Here is a 24318-nt window from a genome sequence, read left to right on the forward strand (position 1 = left end):
TGTTGAGTGCAGTGGCCTAAGGATGTGCCCGCCTCTCTTTAGGTTTGGTGAGTATTGTGTATATAAGCTGATAGTGGAATTATGCGAACACAGATAGAGGGGCCCCTGGTGCCTCAGAGAACCACAGTGATGTTTCAAATATATCTTGGCAAGTCACATTGGTCAAGGTCCATTTTTATTTTTGAAAAAGTATAACTAGCAATAAGAGTACTGTTCCTGGTTTCACATGATAGGAACCCAACTCAAGTTTACTTTGTCTATGTTACAAGGAAGTCTGGAGTCAAGTGGATTTCAGAAGTGACTAGATCGAGGGGCGCCTTGGTGGCTCAGTCAGTTAAGCATGGGGCTCTTGACTTCGGCTCAGGTCCTGATCTCAGGGTCGTGAGATCCAGCCCTGTGTCGTGCCCTGTGTCCAGTGGGGAGTCTACTGGAGATTCTCTCTCCCTCTGCCCCTTGCAATTCCATACATTACTCAGTGGTTACCACAATATGGGTAGTCACCATTTGTCACCATATAACGGTCTTATAACATTGTTGAGTATAATGACTTTTTCTCTCCATGACTTATTTCTTTTATAACTGGAAGTTTGTATCTATTAATCCTCTTCACTTATTTTGCTTAACCTCCCATCCATCTCCCCTGTGGTAACCACTAGTTTGTTCTTTGTATTTGTGAGTCTGTTTTTTTGTTTGTTTTGCTTTTTAGATTCCATATATAAGTGAAATCATATGGTATTTGTCTGTCTTTGTCTGTCACTTAACATAATACCCTCTAGGTCCATCCGTGTTGTTGCAGTTGGTAAGATCTAATACTCTTGTGGTAGAGTAATATTGCATTGTATATACATGCCACATCTTCTTTATCCATCCTTCTATTGATTGACACTTGGGCTGCTTCCATACCTTTACTATTGTGAATAATAGTATTCATTATTGGGCACAATAATGTGTGCCCAATACATTGCAACATTGCAACGACATGCAATCAACATAAGGGTGTCTCTGCATCTTTTTCTGTCTGTCTCTGCATCTCTGTCTCTGTTGTGTCTCTCACTCTTTCACTGCATCTCTGCCTCTGTCTCTCTGTTTCTATCTTCACCTTTGCCGTTATTTATCTGGATCTCTTTTTTTTTCTGTTCCTTTTTGTATTTCCTATTGTCTGCATGTATCCCTTTGAATTAGTATTTTTGTATTGTTTGGTAAATACCTAGTAGGGCAATTGCTGGGTTGTAGAAAAGCTCGACTTTTAACCTTTTGAGCAACCTCTGCACTGTTTTCCAGAGTGACTGCACCGGTTTGCACTCCCACCAACAGTGCAGGAGGGTTCCCCTTTCTCTACATCCTTGCCAACATCTGTTGTTTCTTATGTTGTTAATTTTAGCCATTCTGACTGGTATGAGGCGGTATCTCATTGTATTTTTGATTGGTATTTCCCTGATGATAAGTGATGCTGAGCATCTTTTCATGTGTCTGTTGGCCATCTGTATATCTTCTTTGGAAGAGTGTCTATTCATGATTTCTGCTCATTTTTTTAAACTGGATTATTTGTGTTTTGGGTGTTGAGTCTGAGAAGTTCTTTATAGATTTTGGATACTAACTCTTTATCAGATATGTCATTTACAAATATCTTCCCATTCCATAGGTTGCCTTTTAGTTCTGAGGTTTCCTTTGCTGTGCAGAAACTTTTTATTTTGATGAAACCCCAATAGTTTATTTTTGCTTTCCCTTCCTTTGTCTCAGGGGACATATCTAGTAGAAATTGCTGAAGCTGATGTCAAAGAGGTTGCTGCCTGTGTTCTCCTCTAGGATTTTAATGGTTTCCTGTCTCACATTTAGGTCTTTTGTCCATTTTCAATTTATTTTTGTGTACTATGTAAGAAAGTGGTCCAGTGTCATTCTTTTGTATGTTGTTTTCTAGTTTTCCCAACACCATTTGCTGAAGAAATTATCGTTTTTTTCTATTGGATATTCTTTCTTGCTTTGTCTAAGATTAATTAACCATAAAGTTGTGGGTTCATTTCTGGGTTTTCTATTCTGTTCCACTGATCTATGTGTCTGTTTTTGTACCAGTATCATACTGTCTTTATCACCACAGCTTTGTAATATACCTTGAAGACCAGAATCATGATGCCTCCAGCTTTGCTTTTCTTTTTCAAGGTTGCTTTGGCTATTTGGCGTCTTTTGTGGTTCCATACAGATTATAAGATTGTTTGTTTGAGGACTGTGAAAAATGCAGTTGGTATTTTGATAGGGATTGCATTAAAATGTATAGATTGCTTTGGGTAGTATAGACATTTTAAAAATATTTGTTCTTCCAAATCATGAACATGCAATGGTTTTCCATTCCTTTGTGTCATCTTCAATTTCTTTTGTCAGTGTTTTATAGTTTTCAGAGTACAGATCTTTTGCCTCTTTGGTTAGGTTTATTCCTAGGTATCTTATTCCTTTTTGTGCAATTATAAATAGGAGTGGTTCCTTGATTTTTCTTTCTGCTGCTTCACTATTGGAGTATAGAAATGTACCAGACCTCTCTGTATGTTGAGTTTGTATCACGCAGCTTTACTGAATTTGTATAACAGTTCTAGCAATTTTTTTGCTGGAGTCTTTTGTGTTTTCTATATAGTGTAGTGAAAGTGTGACTTCTCCCTAGCTGATTTGGATGCCTTTCTTTCTTTTTGTTGTCTGATTGCTGAGGCTAGGACTTCCAGTACTATGGTGAGAGTGAACATTTCTGTCTTGTTTCTGACCATAGAGGAAAAGCTTTCAGTTTTTCCCCATTAAGGATGATTTTAAGTGTCAGTTTTTTATATATGGCCTCTATTATGTTGAGGTGTGTTTCCTATAGCCCAACTTTGTTGAGGGTTTTTATTATGTGTGGATGTTGTACTTTGTTAAATGCTTTTTCTGCATTTATTGAGAGGGTCATATGGTTCTTATATTCCCTTTGATTAATATTGACTGATTTGCGAATATTGAGCCACCCTTGCAGTCCAGGGAGAAATCTCACTTGATCCATAGGGGATGATTCTTTTAATGTACTGCTGGATTTGATTTGCTAGTATTTTACTGAGATTTTTTTTTTATCCATGTTCATCAGGGAAATTAGCCTATAGTTCTCATTTTTAGTGGAGTCTTTATCTGGTTTTGGAATCAAGGTAATATTGGCCTCATAGAATGGATTTGAAGTCTTCCTTCCATTTCTAGTTTTTTGGAAAAGTGTGAGAAGAATAGATGTTAACTCTTCTTTAAATGTTTGGTAGAATTCCCCTGTGAAGCCGTCTGGCCCTGGACTAGTTTTGTTGGGAGATTTTTTCTTTTATTACTGATTCAATGTCTTTGCCGGTTATTGATCTTTTCAAATTTTCTATTTCTTCCTGTTTCAGTTTTGGTAGTTTATATGTTTTTAGGAATTTATCCATTTCTTCCAGGTTGTCCAATTTGTTGGCATACAGTTTTTCATAATATTCTCTTATAATTGTTTATAATTCTGTGATGTTGGTTATGATCTCTCCTCTTTCATTTGTGATTTTATTTACTTGGGTCACTTTTCTTTTTGATAAATCTGGCTAGTGGTTTATAAATTTGATTAATTTTTTTCAAAGAATCAGCTCATGGTTTCATTGATTTCTTCAGTTGTTTTTTTAGTTTCTATATCATTTATTTCTGCTCTAATCTTTATTATGTCCTTTCTTCTGCTGCCTTTAGGTTTTGTTTGTTGCTGTTGTTGTGTGTGTGTGTGCTTTTTTCCTTTAGGTGTAGGCTCCTTTTGGTATAAGGTTATGTTGTTTATTTGAGACTTTTCTTGTTTTTTAAAGTAAGCCTGTATTGCTATATACTTCCCTCTTAGGTCCACTTTTGCTCCATGCCAAAGGTTTAGACCACTGTGTTTTCATTTTTATTTGTTTCCGTGTATTTTTTTTATTTCTTCTTTGATTTCCTGGCTGACCCATGCATTGTTTAGCAGCATATTGTTTAACCTCCATGAATTTGTGGTCTTTCCAAATTTTTTCTTGGGGTTGCCTTCAAGTTTCACAGCATTGTGGGCAGAAAATATGTATGGTATGATCTCAATTTTTTTGTACCTGTTGAGGCCTGAGTTGTGACCTAGGATGTGACTATTTTGGAGAATGTCCCATGTGCCCTTTAAAAGAATGTGTATTCTGCTGGTTTAGGTTGGAATGTTCTGAATATATCTGTTAAGTTCTTCTGGTCCAGTGTGTCATTCAAAGCCATCGTTTCCTTGTTGATTTTCTGCTTAGATGATCTGTCCATTGATGTAAGTGGGGTGAAAAGTCCACTACTATTATTGTATTATTACTGAACTCCTTCATGTTATTGTTTTATATATTTGGATGCTCCCATATTGGCTGTATAAATATTTACAATTGTTAGATCTTCTTGTTGGATTGACCCCTTTATTATGATATAGTGCTCTTCTTTATCTCTTGTTACTGTCTTTGTTTTAAAGTTTCGTCTCTCCAAAATAAGTATTACTACACTGGCTTTCTTTTGCATGATAAATTTTTCTCCACTCCCTCACTTCCAATCTGCAGTTGTGTCTAAAATGAGTCTCTTGTAGGCAGCATATAGATGGGTGGGGGTTATTTTTTTTTTAATCCATTCTGACACCCTATGTCTTTTGACTGGAGATTTAGTCTATTTACATTCAAAGTAATTATTGATAGATATGTGTTTAGTGCCATTTTATTACTTGTCTTATCATTGTTTCTGCAGATTTTCTCTGTTCCTTTCTTGTCTTTGTCACTTTTATTCTTTCCTTTCCACTCAAAGATTCCCCTTTAATATTTTTTACAAGGCTGGTTTGCCACCCATGAGCTCCTGTAGTATTTGTTTGTCTGGGAAACTCTTTATTTCTTCTTTTTTTTTTTTTTTTTAAAGATTTTTATTTATTTATTTAATAGAGAGAGAGAGAGAGCATAAGTAGGCAGAGCAGCAGACAGAGGGAGAGGGAGAAGCAGGCTCTCTGCCAAGCAGGGAGCCCAATGCAGGATTTGATCCCAGGACCCTGGGATCATGACCTGAGCCGAAGGCAGCCGCTTAACTGACTGAGCCACCCACGTGCCCCTCTATTTCTCCTTCTATTCTGAATGATAACCTTGCTGGATATAGTATTCTTGGCTTCAGATTTTTCCCATTCAACATGTTGAGTATATCATGCCACATCTCTGGCTTGCTAAATTTTTGTTGAGAAATTTGTATCTAGCCTTATGGGTCTTCCCTTGTTAGTTAAGGACTTCTTTTGTCTTTCTGCTTTTAGGATTTTTTTCTTTATTCCTCTTTTTGGTAAATTTAATTATAATATGTGTTGGTGTTAACCTGCTTTTGTTGATTTTGATGGGAGCTCTCTGTGCCTCCTGGATCTGGATGTTTGTTTCCTTCCCCCGATTAGGGAAGTTTTTAGCCATTATTTCCTCAAATAAATTTGCTGCCTCCTTTTCTCTCTGTTCTTCCTCTGAGACTCCTATGGTACAAATGTTACTATGTTTCACGGGGTCACTGAGTTCCCTATGTCTGTTGTTGTTTTCCATAATTCTTTCTCTTTTTTGTTCAGCTTCATTATTTTCCATCATTTTGTGTTCTATATCACTTATTCATTTCTCTGCTTCTTCCAGCCTTGTGTTCATTGCATCCATCCTGTTTCCAGTCTCAGTTATTGCATTTTTCATTCCTAATTTGTACTTTTTGGGCCTCCCTGAAGTCTTCCATTCTTTTCTCAAGCCCAGCAAATGTCCTTATGATCATTGCTTTAAATTCTCCATTGGTCATGTTACTTATGTCTGTTTCACTTGGGTCTCTGGTTGTGACCTCATCTTGTTCTTTCATTTGGGATGAATTCCTCTGTCTTGACATTTTCTCTATGTCTCTGCCTTCTTCCCTATGTTAGAAAAGCCTGTTACATTCCCTGCTCCTGAGAGTGATGGCTTGATGAAGAAGAGGCCGTATAGTGTCCAGTGCCGGCACTTCAGGGAGTATGTCTGCTGTGTGCTGCAGGTGCCCTGCTCTTGGGTTTTGGCTGTTCCATTCTTCATGCCGGGTGTCTGCAGAGGCTCTCCTTGCCTGCAGGGGGCTGTGTTTGGTTCTTGACCAGAATGTGGCAAGTTTTAAGTAGGTGTGTGCTGGTCTGCTTGTTAAATGAGCCTTGTTACTGCTTCCACTAGAACTGGAGCTTTGCAGGACTCTCTGGTTGGGAGACACAGTGTGGACTGGGGTTTCTGCTGGTCTTCTGGGGAGGGGGCCTGCCAAGCTGGGACTGAGGCAAACTTGACAGAGACAGGCAGTCATGCCAGAGTGCAGAGGGGTGGAACTTGTTGTAAGCAGGTTAGGCAGCCAGTTCAGGGCTAAGCTACTTTCTGCAGGCTGCTCTGTGTTTATGCTGAGGGGTGGGGGAGGAAATGGCACTGGCCAGCTCCCTTGTTCCCAGAGAGGCATCTCCCTGAGCCCTGCCTCTCGGGGACCAGCTCTAAGTAGAGGGAATAATCCCTCCCCACCCTTCATGTGTCCCCAGCGTTCTTCAGATCGCCCCCTGCCCTTTAAAACTCCAGTCATTACGTCCTGCTGGTTGCAAGAACTCAGGAAAACCAGCTCCCCTCATTTTCCCAGCCAATGACTTTGGGGAAGTGTGTTCTTCTTGCACGTTCCACCTGTGTGCTCCTCTCTCTCTTGCCTTTCTCTGTGACCATGGCTCCCTCCTGTCTGCAGCACCCTTGATCTGTTTCTCCCCCAAACCACTGCTCTGCACTTCCTACCTTCCTTGACGTGGCTTCTTCTCTCCCTTTAGTTGTGAAGTTTGTTCTGTCAGTCTTCAGGTTGATTTCTGTGGTATTTAGAATGATCTGATAGTTATCTAGTTGTGTTCAAGGGGTGAGATAAGTCTAGGGTCCTCCTGCTACACTGCCATCTTAGTTCCTCTGTCCTTTCATTTTGGATAAATTTCTTTGTCTCCTCATTTCATCTGCCTCTCTGCATCTGTTTCTCTGTGTTAAGAAAGTCAGCTATGTCTTCTGCTCGTGAAATTAGTGACTTTATGAGGAAGAGATCCTGGGATGGCCTGCAGTGCAGTGTCCCCTGTTCACCAGGACCTGGCACTTCAAGTAGTATCCTATATGTGTTGCTTATGCACTCTTGTTGTGTCTGAGACACTTTTCCTTTCAGTGCAGTCATTTGCACTGACTCTCTGCCTATTCTGGGCTGTGTTTGCTCTCTGTGGTATTAGTGGAGCCCAGGCAGCCCAGCTCTGAGGGTGTGTCTGCTAGGAAAATTGGGAGCAGGATGGTGGTTTTAGCAAAATTTGCACTGGGACACTAGTCTCATGCCAGATCCACTGAAGCACTGCAGTGTTTGGCGGCTGCCTGCTGGACTGGCCAGTGGACAGAAGCTAGGTGTGGCCCATGGTGATGGCTGGGTTCAGCAGGGCCCAGCACATGACAACGGTTGGGGGTGTGTGGCTGGTTACACTGTGGGGTGGCAGCTCTGCACAGCACTCAGCAGGGGCTGGGTGCTGCGTAGTGCCTGGGTGCTGTGCATGGCGGGTCACAGTATGCGGTGGGACCTGTGCACCCTGCCAAGGTTGTGTACTCTGCAGCTTGGCAGGGTGCCAAACTTTAATAAAATTTGCTCTGAGCCCAGGGCTGAGGCTAGTGGGCTGGGAGTGGGTGAGTCCTCAGGGGACCTCATGGGCCTGGAACACTGCTAGCAGGTTAGTTAGCAGGTGTCTGAGCAGTGCCACCTCCTGCAGTTGGCTCTGTGTTTATGCTGGCAGGCAGGGCTGGAAAATGGTGATGGACAGCTCCTTCTTTTTCAGAGAAGCCCCCCAACAGGCTCTGAAATCAGTATGAACAGAGCTGTCTCCTGTTTGTCCCCATCCTGTGGAAACCGTCTTTTTTATGTTGCCTCTTTGTGCAGGCTGCTGTCTTTTTAAAGTCAGTGATCCAGCTATTACTCACCTTCCCACCTCACCCAGGGTGGAGTCAGCTGACTTTTAAAGCTCCAGGCTCCAAGTCTCACTGATTTTAAAAATGCACAGAATTTAGCCCCTCTGGTTTTTAAAGCCAGATTTTATGGGGATTAGTCTTCCCTGGGAAGCTTCTTGGTGCGAGGGCCTGTTTCTCAGCCCTCTCCACGTGTGCAGCTCTGTCCCTCCTGCAGACAGCTTCCTTCCACCATTCTGACCTGAAAGGTTGACTTTCAGGTGCAGCTTCTTCTCTATTTAGTTGTGGAGTTTGTTCTGCCAGTCTTTGGATCACTCTCTGGTTTACTGACTTGGATGTGGATGATATCTAGTCATGAACATGGGACAGGGAAAGCTCAGGGTCCTCCTACGCTGTCACCTTCCCCAAGTCTATCTTTTCATTAAGGGTCTCATTGAGGTCCTCCACTCTTTTCTCAAGTCCATTGAGTATCTTTATGACCATTACTTTAATTCTTTATTAGGCATATTAATTTTCTCCTTTTGGTTTAACTCTTTTCCTGTGATTTTTGTCCTGTTTTTTCATTTGGGACACATTCCTCCTCCACAAAATGATCTCCTCATTTTGTCTAACTCTCTGGGTCTCTTTCTATGTGTTAGGAAAGTCAGCTACATCTCCTGCCCTTGAAATTAGTGACTTTATGAAGTAGAGGTCCTGTGGCGCCCTGCAGTGCACTGTCCCCTGTTCACCAGAACCGGGTGCTCCAGTGTTGTCTCCTGTGTATGTTGCATGCACCCTACTGTTGTGGCTAAGCCACATTTGCCTTCAGTTCACTTATCTACAATGGCTCTCTGGGCCTATTGTAGGCAGAGTTTGGTCCCTGTGTTAGTGGGGCAGTCTGGGGCTGGGTTGGGCTTGAGTTGAGTCAGACCAGGTGTTTGCCAGACATAGGGTAGCACTGAACTGCTCGTTCCTTTCTCTGTGTTGTCTCCTGAGAAGCTTTTGTTGTTGGGTGGGGACTGCAGTCAGACCAGATGTCTGTCCCCAGCCCACTGCTGGGGCTGTGATTGGACTCATGTGTGCAGTTATCTTCCCTCTTCCTCATGCAGGAGTCACTTTGGAGTGGTGCTGGCCCCTGTCAGGGCTGCTTGCATCCTGCCAGACATGTGGCATTGCTTCAGATGGCCTTTGGCCAGAGGTAGTGTAGGGGGCAGGCCCACAGGAGAAGGCGGGGCAGGCTGTGAGGTGTTAGAGGTGTTATCAAGGTTTGCGCAGGTCTGATGTGGAAGGGATCCCGGAGCTGAGGTCTGGTTGAAGTGGGTGTGTCACTAAGAGAATGTGGGGGTGGGGTGCACTGTTAGCAAGCTAGGTAACAAGTGTTGGTGCTGCTCTGGTTCCTGCAGGTGTCTGTGCATCTAGGGTGAGCAGCAAGGGATAGAAATGGCACCCATCAGCTCTTTTGTTCTTGAAGAAGTCTCCCAAAGATCCCTGCCACTCCAGCACATGCTCTGAGATTAGTAAACAAAACTCCCTCTTGTATACCTCAGGTGGTTTTCAAACTGCCGCTTGTGTGCTGTATCTCCCCGGGGCTGTTTGTTGTGTTGTCTGGGCAATGACTCAGTTTCCTATTGCCCTCTGGCCAGGAGCCAAGCCTGCTGATTTTTTAAAGTTCCAGGTATTAAGCCCTGCTGATGATAAGAACCTGCAAAATTCTGTCACCCTTGTTTTCAAAGTCAAAAGTTATGGGGATTCATCTTCCCTGTGTGGGTTGCATGTGCCTGGAGAACCTAGTGTGAAGGTCTGCTTCTTTCCCCTCTCTGAGCCCACAGCATCCCATCTCCTATGGACAGTCCTGTGGGTCCATTCAGCTCCTGACTGCATCTCTGCCCTTCCTTCCCTCTTGGATGTGAACTCTTCTCTCCATTTAGCTGTGGAGAGTCTGTTCTGCCAGGCTTCAGGTGGTTTTCTGGGGTATTTACACTGATGTAGATGTTATCTAGTTGTATCCATGAGATGAGGTGAGCCTAGGATCCTCCCACTCTGCCCTCTTCCCCGGAAGTCTTCCTCTGCCCTTTTTAAAATCAGTTTGTTTTCTTTGTTCTTGATTCGTATGGGTACCTTTATATTAACCCCCTGTTAGATAGATGGTTTACAAATATATGTTTTATCTCATTACACAGGTTGCCTTTACATTGGCTGATTGTTTGGCTGTGCAGAAGTTTTAGAATTTGATGTAGTCCCACTTGTTTATTTTTGCTTTTGTTGCTTGTGCTTTTGGTTTTATATCCAAAAAATTGTTGCCAAGACCTTTTTTCTCAAAGTGAAAAAAGTCATTTCTTTTTTATTGAGGTATAATTGACATACAACATTATATTATTTTCAGGTGTCCAGCATGACTTGATATTTGTATATCTTGTGAAATGATCGCTACAGTAAGTCTAGTTAACATCTGTCGCCATAGAAAATTAATTCAAGTATAAATGATATACAATATTATATGAGTTTCAGGTATATAACATAGTAATTCAATATTTATATGCATTTTGAAATGATCAGTGTAATAAGTCTGGTTACCATTTGTCACCCTACAAAGTTAGTACAGTATTATTGTCTATTCCTTGTGCTATACATTACATCCTATGATTTATTTATTTGATAACTGGAAGTTTATTCCTCTTGATACTTTCACCCATTTTGCCCACCACCTAACCCCCCTCTCCTCTGGCAACCATCAGTCTGTTCTCTGTATCTAGGAGTCTCGTTTTATTTTTTCATTTGTTTCATTTTTTAGATTCCACATATAAGTGAAAATGAATGGCTTTCTCTGCCTGATTTATTTCATTTAGCATAATACCTTTAAGGTCTATTCATGTTGTCACAAATGGCAAGATTTCATTCTTTCTTATGGCTGAGTAGTATTCCATTGTGTGATGTGTCTATGTGTGTGAGTATAACATTTGCTTTATCCCTTCATCACCAGTGGACACCTAAATTGTTTCCATGTCTTGGCTATGGTAAATAAAGTTGCAATGGATATGAAGGTACAGTTATCTCAATTTTTTGAGGAACCTCCATATCGTTTTGCATAGGGTTGAATCAATTTACATTCCTACAGTGTATAAGGGTTCCCTTTTTTCCATAACCTTGCCAACACTTGTTATTTCTTATTTTCCTGATGATAGTGATTGTAACAGGTGTGAGGTGATATCTCATTGTGGTTTTGATTTGCCTTTCCCTAATCATTAATAATTTTAAGTACCTTTTCATGTACCTGTTGGCCATTTGAGTACCCTTCTTGGAAAAATGTCTATTCAGGTTATTTTGGTCCAGGATGGCAGAGGAGTAGGAGACCTTAGTTTCATCTGGTCCCAGGAATTCAGCTAGATAGCTATCAAATCATTCTGAACACCTGCAAACTCAACTGGAGATCTAAGAAAAGAATAGCTGCAACTCTACAAATAGAAAAGCAACCACTTTCTGCAAGGTAGGACGTGTGGAGAAGTGAATCTGAGGCCATATACAGGAAGACAGACCTCAGGGGGAGGGAGCCTCTGTAAGCCGGCTACCAAAAAGTGATAAAGCAGCAGAGCACAATATCAGACCTTTTAGAAAAGTCTGCTCCAGTGAAGAATGTCCCTGCCTGAAAAGCGCTCAGGTGGAGAAGCAGGGCAGAGTCCCACGTGGGACAGTGTGGTCTCAGGATTCCCTGGGTTCCCAGGAAGACCGGGAGTGCCTGAGTGCAGCAGAGTTCCCAGGCATCAGGATGCGGAAGCTGGCTGCAATCAGTGAGCCCAGGAGTGGGCTCTCAGCTTGGGGTTGCCATAAACTGTGAACCCCTGCACGGTCAGTTGACTGCTCCCCAAGCAGGGGGGCCCAGAAAGAGGCAGAACGCTGAGACCCCTCTTCCCACCCCCCACCCCCCCAACGCCCAGAGGAGCAGCAGTGCCCTGAAGGAAACTGCAGGGTTTGGAGACCTGTATTGGGGTCGATTGCCTGAGATAGAAAAACTCGGTCCCAGGCCAGGTGAGCATGGAGTGCGGCTGGAGACCAGGGAGACAGGAATGATTGACTGCTTTTCTCTGAAGGCTCACAGAGGAGTGGAACCCCAAGCTCTCAATTCTGGGGCTGGAGAGTGGGAGGCCGCCATTTTAATTCCCACCCTCTAAAGCTGTTGTGGAAAGCCTTCAGGGAACAAAAGCCACATAGAGCAATCTAGAGCAATCCAGAGCAGTTACTCAGCCTGGCCCCCTGGCAAGGGTGGAGCAATTCCGCCTGGGGCAAAGACAACTGAGAATCAGCGCAACAAACCCCTCCCCCAGAAGATCAGCAGAGGATTAGCTAAGACCAAGTTTACAGATCACAGAGAACCGCAAAACTGCCATGCTGAAGGAAAATAGTATATAGAATTTATGATTTTGCCCCCCATGATTCTTTAGTCTTTCAATTTGTTTCTCTTTCCTTTTTCAGTGAATTTCTTATTTTATCAACTCTTTTTTAAAAAATCATTTTATTTTCATTGTTATAGTTATATTCTATCCTTTCATTGTATTTAATTTTACGTTTGTATGTATGTAAGTTTTTCTTTCTTTACAATTTGGGATACAGATTCTTCTAACTGGCAGACCAAAATACACCCAGAATCTAGGGTATGGCTCTGTTCTCTGCACCTGTCTGATCATATTCTCTCACACTCTTTTTTCTTTTTGCCTTGTTTTGTTAAAGTCTTTTTAAATTTTCATCTTTACAGTTACAACCTATCCTTTCAATGTATTTAATTTTATTTTTGAGTATAATGTTTTTCTTTCCTTACAAATTTGAGATGTAGTTTCTAGTAACAAACCAAACAAAATAGACTCAGGATATAGTGCATTGATCTGTTCTGTTCACCTGTCTGTTTATATTCCTCTTTTGTGTCTTTTAATTTTCATTTTTACAGTTACAGTCTATCCTTTCATAGTATTTAATTTTGTTTTTGTACATATGTAGGTTTTTCTTTCTTCACAATTTTGGGATTTATTTATCTAACAAACAGACCAAAATACACACAGGATCCAGTGTATTGCACCATTTTGTCCACCTGTTTGATTATATTCTTTTTTAAATTTTATTTATTTATTTTTTGGTTTTGGGTCTCTTCTGACTTGTTTAGTGTATATTTCTCTGTGGTTGCTGTTGCCAGTTTAGTATTTTGTTCTCTCGTTCACCTATTTTTCTCTGGACAGAATGACAAGATGGAAAAACTCACCTCAAAAGAGAACAAGAGGCAGTACTGACTGCCAAGGACCTACTCACTATGGACATAATTATAAGATACTGGAACTAGAGTTCAGAATAATGATTGTAAAGATACTAACTGGGCTTGAAAAAAGTATAGAAGACACTAGAGAATCCCTTTCTAGAGAAATAAAAGAACTAAAATCTAATCAAGTCAAAATCACAAGGGCTATTAATGAGATGCAATAAAAAATGGAGACTCTAACTGCTAGGATAAATGAGGCAGAAGAGAGAATTAGTGATATAGTAGACCAAATGATGGAGAATAAAGAAGCTGAGAAAAAGAGAGGTAACAACTACTGGACCATGATGCGAGAATTTGAGACATAAGTGATTCCTTTTTGAATTCTTAGAGTTTATAATTATATGCTAGTGGAATTATTTTATATATGTATATTTCTTTCCACTGGAATGTAAATTCTCTGAAGCCAGTGAATGTATGGTATGTATCACAACACTGGTACTCAATGACCATTTTTATTTTTGCATTATGATTAAATTAGTGAATATATTAGTAAAGTTTGGGGCTTAGTCCAGCCAATAGAAAGTGAGCATTACTCTGCTTTCCTTTACTATTATTCCTTGTACATACATATTCTTTAGGGTTACATCACTGGGAGGTCTATAGTGTGGAGCAGGATTTGGATACTCACGGTTTCCTAACTGGGATAAAATGAGCAATATCTTAAAAACCAACAAAACTTCAAACAGAATGCTTCTTTGCCTATTTTTTTTCCTTTGTCTTTCCTGGAATACTTAAAAAAAACCTTTGTATTATGGAAAATTTCTACTATTTGTAGTACTGGAGAGAATAGTGCCATGTATCAATAGTCTGGCTTTAATAATTATTAATTCACAGATAATTTTGTAAACCCACCCACTTAATCTTACACATATATGGGATTAGTTTGAAGATAATCTTACACATCATGTCTTTTTCTTGACAGATATTTTATTATGACAATCTAAAATATAACTTTCTAGAAACATAATATTGCCATTAACGCCCTAAAATTAGATAATTTCTTAATACAACTAGTGTTCAATTTTTCCAATGGTCTCAAGAATTTTTTAACAGTTGTTTTCTTTGAATATGCATCCAAACAAAGCCCAACATTTGACTGATACGTATCTTCAGTTTTTTTTAATGTGAAGTTTCTCTGTTCTCTGTTTTTCTTTGCAAATTATTTGCTGAAAAATGTGATTTTTTAATTATGTATCTTTAAATACTGTATTAATATTAAATACTAATAAAGTCACACTTTATGTACACAATCAGAAATAACTCAAATGGAGTGCCTGGGTGGCTCAGTCGTTGAGCGTCTGCCTTTGGCTCAGGTCATGATCCCGGGGTGCTGAAATCGAGCTCAGTGGGAAGCCTGCTTCTCCCTCTGCCACTCCCCCGCTTGTGTTCCCCCCTCGCTTTCTATCTCTCTGTCAAATTAAAAAAAAAAAAATAATAATTTTTTAAGAATCACATAATTTAATATCATGAGGTCTGATATCTAACTCTGTTTACAGTAATGTAATGTGGTAATCTACTTTTAACTTTTAGCTGATAAAATGAAATGATTGCTTTGTTTTTAGAATTAATTCCATTTTAAAATTATATGAAGACTTTATGAATGAATTCCCTTAATAAAATTCAACTTCCATTAAATTTGTTTTCCTCAGTATTTCATTGGGAAGGAGTCTGAGTAGGTCAACATTTGTATATTCCTGGAACACTGGTCATAATGTGATTCAATATAACCCTTATATTACAATAACACACACAAGGCACGTGCACACATGCACACACCATGTCCAAATTACTCATGAATCATTGAAATTTATATAACATTTATTTGAAAGCCTATTGACAAAACTCTTCCTGAGTACATTTGTGCATTTTCAGATGATCTACACTTTTTATACTAAAATTTTTATTTTATACATTTTATATCATAATTGCCGACATTTCCTTTTTTAAAATACACTTTATTTTAGAGCAATTTTAGGTTCACAGCAAAATTGAATGGAAGGTACAGAGGTTTTCCATATATCTTTGTACCCACCAAGCACAGACTCCCCTACTATCAACATCCCCTACCAGAGTGGTACATTTATCATAATTGATGACACTACATTGACAGATTATTAGCCCCCAAACTCCATAGTTTACACTAGAGTTCACTCTTGTGTACATTCTGTGGGTTTGAACAAATGTGTAATGGCATGTATCCACCATTATAGTATCATGCAGAGTAGTTTTACTGGCTTGACATCCTCTGTGTTCTGTTACTTACATTTTCATGATAACTTCTAGGTCAGATTCCCTAAATTTACTAATTCATAGTCTCTATTTTTAATTGTTCTCTTACTTCTACCTCACAATTAGCTTTTGATCCTTGAATCTTTCCCACCTTTCCCCAAAGTAAACATGCGTAAGATCTGTTAAATATAACAAACCTTTGCCTTAAAAACCCAAAGTCAAATATTACAACTTATTATGATAAGAATTCTCTTAGCAACCCTCCACCAGTGATATGTCACTGACAACCATACCTTATCTGTTCTCTTAGCCTAACTGAACCTCAGAGTCTCTGAGTTTCTGGGGAAAAAACCCTCTCACTAACTTACGAAAAGAAATTCATTCATATCTCCATGTTTGAATATGCTAAATCATTAATGGACTCAGAAAAAGAAAAGTGTTTTTTTATATGATATGATCCATTCTTTTTAAAAAAATTAATTATGGATACAACTAGCAACGATTTCTTATGTATTTGTATACTATGTGTAAGGCACAGCCTATATATCAAGATTATTCAAATTCTGTCAATAACTACAAGCCAAGTATTATCACTTCCACATTATGGATGAGAAATATGACTCAGAATATATTTAGTCAGTATTATAAAATTTAAAATACCAGCCATAAAATGCTGAGTCTTGAATTTAGGATTTAGGTTTCTATCAAACTATGTTCTATCAATTATTGTATTAAAATTTTTTTCCCCCAATTACACTTTAAGCTCATTCATGCAGGTGGCACGGACAGAGACAGCCTCATACATTCTATACCTATTCCACAATAGTGTCTTAGATACACTGCATGGACACAGTAGGTGCAGAGTGAAAAGACTGAGGCAAATTTGTGCCTAAAACAATTTCAAAGGACAAAATGACTCCAAGTCAAGTCACATACATTTTCAAGAGTGAAGTCTTGGACACACTCAAGAAAACCAGAGAATTCATCTGTTGATCCATTTCCTCTGCCAGAGTTTCCACTGGGAGGCAATGAACCCAGAAGAAAATATAGCATCCGTATCTGCCAGTACATTATCCCCACCACATTGTCCCTCCTGGGATTTCTCTCTCATAGGCCTCTTTTTTCCTTAATGAGAAAGGGTGAGAGGAGAGGGGCAGGGAGCTGGGGTTATCAGAGTGTTTTGCTATTTCCCAGGGTACACAGGGATTCAGTGAGCTTTGACCTAAGCTGATCTGCCTAGAACCATCCTGCAGCTATGTTCACTCTACTGTCCCTGACATGCCATGGTGGCACAGGAAAGTCTATTGCTTATCTAGCGGGGATTCAAATAGGAGGTGAGGCAAACCACACCTGTGTTCTCAGAAACTTAAATATGTCTGTGGTTTCTACTCCCATTCTTTTTCCTGTTGTTACTATCTTTAAGTAAGAACGAAGTATTTGGTTCTTCTCAGATTTTCACCTTATGGTCTTATTCTAATACCCCTGTAACAGACTTCCGTTTCTTTTCGTGCCTAAAGAATTCTTATCTTCTCATGGGTGAGGAACGGCGAGGAAAGCTGGTCCTATCATCATTCATTCTTCACAAATTGAAATTTTAAAGTTTTGGAAAACAATTTTGACTTTCAATACTTTTGAAATTGAAAATTTCTTTATCTTAACTTAGTTCTCTGTCATAGCTTTTTAAAACTATACTAAAAGGAGTATGAACTTATATCTTGTTTTTGTGTGTGTGTGTGTGTTTCTTCTATAAGAAATCTATACCAAGGACAAAGGGCATATACTACTTTCATTGATGTCTGAATTGGGGGGGAGAGTGATAATGCCCAAGCGTGGGAATAATAAGAAGAGAAATATTAACCTCAGCTAAGATATCAAAATATTATCAGTCTATACTTGCTTGCTCTGGTATTACTGGGCATGAAACATAATCCAGAAAGTGAGATTAAGTGGACCTGAAGCATAAAGGACCATGGTCCTAGTCAGCCCTGAGATGAAAGACAAGAAAAATTTTACTAAGAGATCTCATAAAGGGAAATTTATTGTTTCCATGGGAATACTGGATCAGGGTTACAAAGAATTGGGTAACTAGGTAGAATATCCCAGAGATGTCACTGTAGGTAACAATTGAGAAAAGAAAAAAAAAATCAGGCAGTCAAGGGGGGGAGAATTTCAAAGGATATGTGAGCTCTCAAAGGATATAGGGGGACCTTAAGTTCCAGAAAAGAGAAGAGAGGAGGAGCGTTGGAAGAGAGAAGGAATATGATAAACTCGGCCAGGAAACAGTGCTAGGTCACCTATCAAGTCCACTCTTCTGCTCTGGTCGGTGGGCATGCGGTGCACCTGCAATAGTACAGACATGAGATGGCTGGATCCTCGGGGGCTCCTGTATTGTCATCATGCCTTCCCCCAGACTCCTACAACCTTTCAACCACATTTGTGTCCACAAACTCCTCCCACTTTCCTTCTTCCTGAGCTGTGTCTCCAGCTCTCAGCTCGAACAAATCTGAATCCTTACCTCCTTTTCTAGGGTGTGGCTCACAAAGGCCCTTGATGTCTGGAAGCACCACCTGAGTGCAGGCCTTGGATAATGAAGACAGTGCCCACCACGATGCCCACAAGGCCCACAGTCAACCCCAGGGCACAGACCACAGTCTCTGTCAGCTCTGACATAGGGGTTGGAATCTCAGGTTCTGTAAAAATGAGGTTGTGGAAGTCAGAATACGGAGTGTTGGTTCATGTACCCATGTGTGCGATGGGGCAGGAGGAATGGTTTTGGTTCCATGAGGACTCAGGGCACCGCGGTTAGGGAAGAGAGTAAAGTCTATTATTCGAAACCTTTAAAGTGTGGAAAACATGAGATTCTGGGGCTAAAAGGCAGGATACTCTGGACTTGACAGAGAAAGAAGGTGCCAAGGGGGTGGAATTCATACATACCCCAGTGTTTCAGAAGTGGCTCATCCAGGCCCCAGTGCTCCACCTTGCAGTCATAAATATCATCAGCAGAGGGGAGGAAGGTGAGGTAACTGAACTTTAAGAAGGAATGATCCCTCTTGGCGAGAAAGCGGGTTTCAGAAACACCTTCTGTGACTGAGTGCTTATTCTTCAACCATGTGACATTGATCACAGGAGGAAAGATGTTGTCGACAAAACAGATGAGGGTGTTGGGCTGACCCAGCATCGCAGGAGACTTCAGAAACACAGTCACCTCAGGAACCTCTGTGGTGAGGAAGCAGCACTGATATGAATTGCAAAGAGATCTGCCCTGAGGTTCTGCATTGTGTCCTGCAAGAGCCCTCCCACCAACAGTTCCCCATCTGATGGTAGAAGCGTTCTTGCTTACCTTCTGCTTGGGAAACAGTGTAGATACACTGCCTATACTTTATCCTTGTGCCCTTCCCTCTGTGGGCATGCTTATTAAAGTAGCAGATCTATAGAACTTCTCCTTGAGGGATTCAAGGAACATGGTATGGGAGTAAGGATCCTTGTACAATATGGCAATATTTCAGTTTTGAGATGGCAGAGGATGAGTGTTCAGTAATTACTATGAGAAGATATGGGGAAAGATCCTTGGAAATTAGTCAAGGGTATCTATCGTAGGGAGGAAGGGAATGAGACCTGGTGTGTAGGAAGGTTTAGTAAAGAGAGGCAGGGTGGCGGACACATACCATTGGTAGCAGCGGTGGAGTTGGACCGTTTAGTCAGGACGTTCAAGGTGAGTTTTCCTACAGCCAAGTTTCTCAGTGCGCCCTGTGGGTCAAAACTGGTAAATGTTTGAAACACAGGCAGCTGCCAGACAGTTTCCTTCTTCTCCAGGTCCACGTAGAACTCCTCATCTCCATCAAATTCATGGGTGTACTGGCCAGAGGGACCATAAGACTGGTAGACATTTACGCCATAGGAAGCAAAGTGGTCAGCTGATCAGTAAGGGTGAGGAGCAAGAAGTAGAAAACAGAGGGAGAAAAGAGCCTTATTAAACCAAGTGACAGAAGAAACTGGCTTTCAAATATAGTGGGCTTCATCTTTGGCACAGTCTTTAGGCAAATTTCCCAGCACCTGCTCCCTGCTCCCTCTCTCTCAGTGTTGATAGTTGTCCAGTTAGAATATAGTCTGCTTTTCCACTGTCATGTAGGCCCCACGAGAGCAGAATTACAACGGCCTTGTTACTGCTGTTCCCTGTGTACCTAGATCAGCACCTGGCATGCTCAGTTGGTTTATGACAAATATTATAATGAAATGAAAGAAGGAAGGAACAAATTATCATGGTTTTAGCTTCCTTTCTCAGAATTCACTTTACTTCCCTCTGCTTCATGAGTTTTATCTCTTACTTAATTCTTTCATCAGTTAATAACATATACATTTTGATTCCTCTTCCCCCAGGACTGGTTCAGAGCAGAACTTTTACTACAGTAGTTTTCCTTCCTTCCTCCCTCCCTCCCTTCCTCCCTCCCTTCCTCCCTTCTTCCCTTCCTTCTTTCCTTCCTTCCTTCCTCCTCTTCCTCCTCCCCCCCTTCCTGTTCCTCCTTCTACTTCTTATTTTTCCAAAGAAAAGCACACAGGACCATATTGTTTTAAAAGAGTTTCTTAACTGTTATAGGATATACGAAAGATATGACAAGGTCAGTGACAATATGACAAAGTATATAAAAAATAAACAATGTTCCTAAGATCTCGATTTTGTTAACAATTGTAATCCTCAGAGGAGAGCACTCGATTTCATCAGAAATACAAAATGGAAGCTTTATTAGATTTTAGATTTTTGTCACTTCCTACCCTCCCCCCTTTTTTTTCTTTCGAGGAGGTTATTAAACCTCTTTCCTTATTTTGACTCAACATTTCTATCTGTTTAGGATTCTGGGTAAACTATGGCCCTTTTCCTCACATGGACAATATGCTTGTGTAAGGATGCCAAAACTGAATGGCAGAGTAGGACTCCACCCAGTGAGCCTAACTGGACATCTTGTGAAGACATATGTGAGCTTTTTATCATTTCCTCTTTATGTTCCTCCTCATTTACTGAACATCAGCGAGATGTCAGACGTCATGAGGAGCAGGGGGTAAAACACCAGTCAGCATGGTTTCTGTCATCAAGGAGCTTATTGCATGGTGAGAGAGTAAAGTGAGCACAGGAACGGGGACAGTAAGCTGAGGTGAGTCCTGCAAGGGAAGAGCAGCAGTCTTCTGGTCCCACCTCCTCCACAAACACCTCATCTGCCAGTCAAACCAAAGATTATTATTCTTTCACGTTCCTTGGTCTTTGCAGGGGTTTTTCTCCTTGAAACAAAGTTATCTTTACGGATTTCCAGTTCCTTCTTGAAGTTCCTGTTTAGTTACCAACATTTTAGCCAAGTTGTCTCACTGAACGTGTTTTTGACCACATTATGACCTCCAGCACCTCCATCCCAGTGTCTTGCTCTCCAAATTTATCTATACCTCATCAACTCTCTCCCTACTCTGCCCAGTATGACCCCCTTCGTCAATTACTTAAAAGGCCCTCCAACAAAGCCTCTTTATCCTCTATACTTTATCCTTGACTCCTCTTTCATACAGGAATATATGCAATTATTGTTTTCATCTGGTACTTGTCCTGGGCTGCCAACTGTTGATGAACGTCACACTGCTGAGTTCCAGTCTCAGCTGTGTCCATGGTCCTGCTCAGCAATGGTCCTTCTGCTTTCCTGCACCAGGGGGCAGATAGCATGTCTTTTCCTCATTGAATCCCCCAAATTTATCTCACTGTGTGCTCAAAAGTGTGTATTGATTGTCAATTGCTATTCTCAAGGATCACAGAAATTTGGGGGAGTGGAGACTGACAGACACAGAGGTAGCAGAACCATATGAAAGTCAGAATCAGCAGTGACCAAGGCTGTATTATGACTTGTGAGCCTAAGCACTATTGGGCCCTTTTTTTTTTCTTAAAATATTAAAAATCATATTTTGTGACTGCACTGGTACAAAGACAGATGTAATTCAGGCTGTATTAAAAATTCAAACATTTTCTTCTACTCTAAAAGTTCCTTTTTTCTTCTAATTTTAAAGGAAATTAAAACATTTTAATGGTGGCACTGTGCTTACTGCACCTAATGGATAAGTTGAGCCTGACCAGGGTGCTCTGGTGTGACACTGAAAGAAGGAAATCGGAAATTCTCTGGAGAAGCAAGTGAAACTTCATTGCAAATGAAATTGGAATGGGAGCAGTCAGCATTAACAAAGTTGGTGAAAATTAGAGTACACCCCATTTCACTTTCCTTCTTAACTTTTTGGTTTTTCTACTTTGGTTTTTACAAACCCACTCCTCATGTCAGTAAAACAACAATACAAAGGACCAGGGATAGATCCTGGAAGGAAAAGATGATAAAGGAATGCCCGAAGAGAGGGTGGCAAGAGGTGGACAGTGAAGGTGGGTGTGGGGGGAGGGATTAAATAATTAATGTGTACTTGCCCTGTTTTCCTTTTAAGGGTCTCCATTGGGTAGAATGAAAGGTCATTTGAGTTGACAATTCGAGAATAATATAATTTAATTAACCAAGTTTTTCATCATAAAGTTCTCAATTTAAAAAAATTTTTTTATTACGTTATGTTAATCACCATACATTACATCATTAGTTTTTGATGTAGTGTTCCATGATTCATTGTTTCAATTTTAAAATAAAAATATTCTCTACTTTGCTAAAGAAAAAAAAATTACGGTAGCAGCCCAAGTGTCCATTGTTAGATGAATGGATAAAGATGGTATATATATGTATATACACAATGGAATATTAGTCAGTGATAAAAAGAATGAAATCTTGCCATTTGCAACAACATGGATGGAACTAGAGAGTGTAATGCTAAGCGAAATAGTCAAGGACAACGACCATGTGATTTCACTCATTTGTGGAGTTTAAGAAACAAAACTAATGAACAAATAAAAAAGAGACAAATCAAAAAACAATTAACTGTAGGGAACAAACTGACGTTACCAGAGGGGAGGTGGGGGGGGATGGTTAAAACAGGTAAATGGGATTAAGAGTACACTTATCTTGATGAGCACTGAGTAATGTAGAGAATTGTTGAATCACTGTATTGTACAACTGAAACTAACATAACTCTGTATGTTAACCATTCTGGAATTAATATATAAAAAATTAAGCCACACTTGTAGTAACAATCAAGAAACAAGAATGATCATTGACATTACTATGTCTTCATTATTGGAAAAGCATTTCTAAATACATATTTGATTTGATTATTTGTGAAGTGACATATATGAGGTCATATGGTAGAATGACTTGTCTAAAGGTATTCAACTGGGTTTGTTTACCCACTCCCTCCATGCAAGTTTCCAGCATGAAAATGTGTGGAAATCTGAGACAAAGAAGAGGACCCCCTTCTTTATATCTACATAGTATACGTAATTCATGGAACTCTTTACCCCAAAGTGAGACTACAGAAGAAACATATAAAAAGCTTCAAAATGTTGTTCAGAGACATTTGGGAGCAATAGTTTATGAATTTTTAGTAACAAAACATCCACTCGTGGACATATCCCTAATCTTTGAGGTAATCATGAATAAATGCCATTGAATCTTCTAGACTATATTCACTGGATCAGATATTAAAAACGAATGATGTCCTTGATGAACTCAGCAACAGCACAGGAAGCAAAGAGAGTGGGCTGGGTCTCTAGTTTCCTGAAGGAAAGATGACTATAATTTTTAGATCTGCTTAATATTGAGAACACCTTTGAGGAGTCTCTGCTATTTCTACGTCAATCTCTATTTTTTTTCCCCTTCCAATTCCTTTTCTCAAGTCTAGTCCCCACATCCCTCAGCTGTGCACTCACCCACAATGTCTTCACCACCAGAGGGGCTCATCACGGTGGTCAGGGTAAGAGTCCCCAGAATCAGAACTCTGTTTAGGGTCATTCTCTTCTCAGTGCAGTTTCTGAAGTTGCTGTCCTGAGTTGCAGAGCAATGGTGAGGACACAACTGAGAAGAGACTCTAAAGACATCCACACCAAACCCTGCTAGGTCAGGTTCTGGCCAATCAGAAAACTCCCTTCTGATGACACCTCAGTTGCCAGTTGAAGAGCTTATACCAAGAAGCCTGGAAGGGACTGGGAAATCCCCTTGTTCTGATGTAGCCTCCATTCACAGTAGACCGGGGGAATTATCTAGGAAAAGAGGGAGGGTGTTAAATCAGAATCTTCTTATGGGTGTGTAGGCTTGCTGGTGGCAAGAAGGGTGGGAATTTCTGAGTAGCTTCATGTTTAGATATCATCACTAATATGGTGTTCTTTGGATTTTCTAGGTTACAATCTCCAAAAATTCTCCCATGAATTGATTCCCTCCCTGACAGTCCCTATCTTCTCTCCAATTAATGTGGGTTAATTGTCTTCCTTTTTTGTTTCCATAGTGCATGTAAAATTTTCCAAATTTTTATTGACCTGCCTGGAGTATTTCTGCTGGTGGTAGGCAAGGAATACCTTTGCTTCTCTACTTATGTAAATCCAGTTGAGTTAAGTTCTTCTCATGTTCTCAAAAGCTCCAGTATTTGCACCTGGGACAATAAAAAGAAGTCATAATGTCATGAGTGCTGCCTACAGTAATTGCAGCATCTTTCACCTCAATTTTTTCCTGTCCGGAGTATTCTCTGTGCTCTGTGTTTTAGCGCTATCTATATTTAAAGGCAATTTAGGGACACTGATTACATTAAAGACAGCTTGGGCTGCCCCACTCTATGATTTTTAGTTTTTAAATTTTTTTTACAATAAAGAGTGTAGGTCAAATGTTGAGGGCAGAATGAGGGGAATTGCTGTGACTTAGAAATCGGTTCCCTTCCCAGAACCTCATGGATCTTTTCATATTCTTTATCCTGCCACAT

The 24318-nt window shown here is 40.3% G+C and overlaps 1 protein-coding gene across 1 annotated transcript; it reads right to left on the minus strand.

Moving 5' to 3' along the window:
- Positions 1 to 17469: 17469 nt before the first annotated feature.
- Positions 17470 to 23436, minus strand: LOC113926581 (HLA class II histocompatibility antigen, DQ alpha 2 chain). Its single transcript, XM_027601667.1, has 5 exons — positions 23279 to 23436; positions 19122 to 19370; positions 18391 to 18672; positions 17972 to 18146; positions 17470 to 17796 (listed from the first exon to the last, which is right to left on the minus strand). The coding sequence occupies exons 1-4, from the start codon at positions 23358 to 23360 to the stop codon at positions 17992 to 17994; spliced, it is 768 nt and encodes a 255-aa protein (XP_027457468.1). The 5' UTR covers positions 23361 to 23436; the 3' UTR covers positions 17470 to 17796; positions 17972 to 17991.
- Between the last annotated feature and the right edge of the window lie 882 nt (positions 23437 to 24318).

The sequence above is a fragment of the Zalophus californianus genome, chromosome 7 (genome assembly GCF_009762305.2).
Source record: "Zalophus californianus isolate mZalCal1 chromosome 7, mZalCal1.pri.v2, whole genome shotgun sequence".
NCBI lineage: Eukaryota > Metazoa > Chordata > Mammalia > Carnivora > Otariidae > Zalophus > Zalophus californianus.

Excerpts from the sequence above, each read along its gene's own strand:
- LOC113926581 (XM_027601667.1), bottom strand. The coding sequence starts at position 23,360 with ATGACCCTAAACAGAGTTCTGATTCTGGGGACTCTTACCCTGACCACC. Across the intron at positions 19,371-23,278 it reads TGGTGGTGAAGACATTGTGG|CTGACCACTTTGCTTCCTAT; the intron begins GTGAGTGCACAG and ends CTTACTGATCAG. Across the intron at positions 18,673-19,121 it reads CTCCACCGCTGCTACCAATG|AGGTTCCTGAGGTGACTGTG; the intron begins GTATGTGTCCGC and ends TCCTCACCACAG.